Source organism: Chiloscyllium plagiosum, chromosome 9 (genome assembly GCF_004010195.1).
Source record: "Chiloscyllium plagiosum isolate BGI_BamShark_2017 chromosome 9, ASM401019v2, whole genome shotgun sequence".
NCBI lineage: Eukaryota > Metazoa > Chordata > Chondrichthyes > Orectolobiformes > Hemiscylliidae > Chiloscyllium > Chiloscyllium plagiosum.
In genome coordinates this window covers 101922231-101926130 of record NC_057718.1, presented here as the reverse complement: position 1 = coordinate 101926130, position 3900 = coordinate 101922231, and the positions used below count along the sequence as shown (strand labels likewise).

Genomic DNA, 3900 nt, shown 5'->3' with positions numbered 1-3900 from the left:
GTGGGTTTTGGGGTGTGGGGGATGGGGGTTGGGAGTGGGGTTGGGAGAGTGACACAATTTCCAGCCGTGCTGGCTGTGCGGAGGTCAGTATTTAAATCACCGGCCATCTCTAAACCAAGATGGAGTGTGAAAGCTGGTGGCTGCAGATTGGACCCAACAGGGAATTTGGGGAATCTTTGGAATTGCCCGAGTAAGGAAGGGCCTGTGCCCGAAACGTCGAATCTCCTGTTCCCTGGATGCTGCCTGACCTGCTGTGCTGTTCCAGCAATAAAGTTTCAACATTGCCCGAGTACTGACTTAGATCGAGGTCATGGTTGGGAGAGGTCCGCTTCCTTTGCCATGATTAAAAGTAGGCACAAAGGACAAGGGGCATAAACTCCTGACTATCAAAAAGCATATTGGATGATTATTTGGATGGAAACGCTATGCAGGGAAACAGGGCAATGGCAGGAGATTGGCACAAGGGAACAGAACTGGCATTGCCATGATTGGCTGAATGGCCACCTTTTGTGCAACAACAGTTCTGTAATTCATTGGATCTGTCATCCAGATAGATGTATTGTCAATATGTCAGAAACACCCGCCAAAGGCAGCAGTCAAAGCATTTAAAAGTCATGCACTTTAAACCTTTGAAAACACTGGAGTAGGCCAACACAGTGGCTTAGTGGTTAGCACTGCTGCCTCACAGCGCCAGTGACCTGAGTTCAATTCCACCCTCTGGCAACTGTCTGTGTTGGGTTTGTGCATTCTGTGTGCTCTGGTTTCTTCCCACAGTCCAAGGATGTACAGGTTAGGTGGATTGGCCAGGCTAAGTTGCTCACAGTGTCCAGGGATGTACAGGATAGGTGGGTTAGCCATGGGAAATGCAGGGTTACAGGGATAGGGTGGATCTGGGTGGGATGCTCTTCAAAGGGTCATAATTGGCTGAATGGCCTCCTTTCACACTGTAGGGATTCTATGGTTCAATTCTAAACATGATTGCTTGTTGCTTCACTCAGTGTATTGTGAAGCATTCCTGGATTTGTGTAGTATGGCTGATTTCACAACCATGCATTGTCACAATCAGTTGCCTTCCATCTCCCAGATTAGCCAGCAGCAATTGGATTCAGACTTTGTGATATGGGGCTATAAATTATAAGGCTTGCTGTAGGTGAATGAAACGATTGTTGTTGTGAGGTTTTCTCTTGTTGGAGGGGTGGAAATGCAAACATAGGTTTTTATAGAAGAGTGATTTTTTTTCTCAATACCATAATGTCTGCAACATACACACAGAACTTTACTTTAAGGTGCTTAAGTCTTGCCCATCTTTGCTAGGGTCCTGAGATCTACTCATGGTGGAGTCTGGGTGAGTTGGCTGTTAGATATAAGGGCAAAGGATGGTGGGTGGAGGGCATGAGCTGGTGTGAATGAAGACTAAAGTGGTATGTGGGCAACATAGGATGATGGAGGTGGGTAAAGGGGCATGGCTTGATATAGGGGAGAGTGACAGCACAGAAGGTGGGTGGAGACGATGCATTGTCGAGGGTGAAGTATGGTGACCTTTCATATTTTATTCCTAAACGTTGATGTAGCGCCGGGTTTGGGACCAGCCATTTCCCTGCAGCTCACCATCAACTAGATTGAGGTCTAGGGGGGACCTTCCTGGCCCTTACCCAAGGGGTGAAACTCTGCCTCGGGGGGAGATACACAACTGGGAAAGAGGCAGAGGAAAGACAGAGGAGGAATGTGAATGAGTAGGATCAGACGGTGAGAGAGGGAGGGATATCCAGTGGCAAGAAAGGAAATCATTTCAAATTGTTCGTGGGACCAACAAGCTCAAAGCTGAGTGGCACTGTCAGGGTTCCAATGCTATTTGACTGCTGGAGGCTTCACCCTTAAATTAAAGCCACTCCCACCACGATGCCCATATGATCTGACTAGAAAATGGGTGCACGTCCATCCGATTTCAGGTGCCTGCCTTCTGTCTGTGCTGTTAATTCCTTCTAATTAAATCATTCCATTATTGTACAAGGTTCACAATTAGTGAGAATCACACTTCTGAGCAACGTTACAGGTTATGAAATAAAAGGACAGTCACAATGTGGAAACCAAACTGATCACAGTCGGAAGCAGAGAGTCACGGGCAATGGGTATGTTTGGGACCGCAGGAAGGTTTGTTGTGTGGTTGCTGGAGGGGGTTTGGGTATCGGGACCCGTGCTTTTCCTGATTCACATTAATGACCTGGATCTTGCTGTGCAGGGGACAGCTTCACATTCTGCAGATGACACGAAGCTTGGAAGAATTGTGAACTGTGAGGGGGACAGTGTGGAACTCCGCAGGGATTTTGACAGGTCGAGGGAGTGGGCGGATGGGAGGTAAATCAGATTGCGTGGGGAGAAGTGTAAGGTGATGCGTTTTGATCAGAAAAACATTGAAAGGCAAAATAACATGGGGCAACGATTCTAAAGGGGGTGCAGGAGCAGAGGAAGCTGGAGGTGTATGGATACAGATCACTGAAGGGCAGCAGGAGAGAACAGTTAAGAAAGCACTCACTGTCCTCAGCTTTATTAATAGGGGGCATAGGGTACAAGTGCAAGGAGGTGATGCTGAACTTGTGCAAGGTCATGGTTAGACCTCAGCTGGATTATTGTGGATGGTTGTGGGCACCACACTATAGGGGAGATGTCAATGTATTGGAGAGAGTGCAGAGCGATTTACATGAAAGCTTCCAGGAATGAGAAACTTCAGTGACGGAGGGAGATTGAGGAAGTTGGGACGGTTCTTCCTGGACACGAGAAGGCTGAGAGGAGATGAGATAGAGGTTTTCAAAATCATAAGGGGGCTGGACGGAGTCGATGGGAGAAACTGTTCCCATTTGTAAAAGGAACAAGAAAAAGTGGAAGTAGATTTAAAGGGATTGGGGTTAGGGTGATATGAGAAAAATCTTTTTCACCCAGAGACTAGGAACGCATTGCCCGGAAAAGTGATGGAGGCCGGTTGAATTGAGACATTCAAGAAGGGCATTGGATGACTATTCGGATAGAAATAGCATACAGGGATATGGGGCAAAGGGAGGAGATTGGCAAGAGGGGATAGAACAGGTGCAGGCAGTGTGGGCTGAACGGCCTCCTTCTGCTCTGTAACAATTCCCTGATTCTAAGAATAACTTTGAAGGTCTTACTCACTGCTCAGTACATTCACCGCTGAGGGAGACAGTGGCCAACAGGTAAAGTAGCAGTGTGAGTGAGTGAAGGACAGAAAGACACCTTACTTGGTGTGGAATCGCTCCAAGACTTGCTGCATTTCCTTTAGCTCCTTCTCTAGGACATTCAGGTCCCTGAGCAGCTGCCACAGGCTCTGCTGCTGCTGCCCGATCTGTTCAGTGAAGACTCCCTCCAGAGTTGAAAGCTCCTCGATCTGCTGCAGGCTCTCCAGCTGTTTCTCCAGCGTGACACTGCTCCTCTCCAGGGCCCGGGCACGCAGCATGTAGCGTTGAAACTGCTCTGTAAACCTCTGGAAATTCCCCAGCTCCTCACTCCCCTCGCTCTCTCTCCCCAGTCCATGCAGGGAGCACATTCCAGACATCCCAGCACTGTGACAGGGAAACGGCTTTCTCAGTAAACTCCCTTGGAAAAACTTAGAATGCTTCACATCACAGGAGAGAGAATTGCGTACCTCCCCTAGACTAGGTAATCTACCCAAGACTGGGTAACCTCCCCTAGACTGGGTAATCTCCTCTAGACTGGGTAACCTCCCTTAGACTGGGTAACCTCCCCGAGACTGGGAAACCTCCCTGAGGGTGACTTTCCCTAGACTGGGTGACCTCTCCTAGACTGACTAATCTTCCCGAGACTGGGTAATCTCCCCTAGAGCAGACAGTGTGCCCTAGACTGGGCTGCATATCCCTACTGCACAGCACC

General features: G+C 48.6%; 1 protein-coding gene across 2 annotated transcripts in view; it reads right to left on the bottom strand.

Moving 5' to 3' along the window:
- The window catches only part of LOC122553105 (filensin), a 25642-nt gene extending 21742 nt beyond the window's left edge, over positions 1–3900 (bottom strand). Inside the window, exon 1 of one of the 2 annotated variants that reach the window (XM_043696650.1) lies at positions 3252–3900. In XM_043696650.1, coding sequence (XP_043552585.1) covers positions 3252–3565 — 314 coding nt within the window. In that variant the 5' untranslated portion in view covers positions 3566–3900. The remainder of the gene's footprint in view (positions 1–3251) is intronic. The other variant, XM_043696649.1, reaches the window with a different exon arrangement.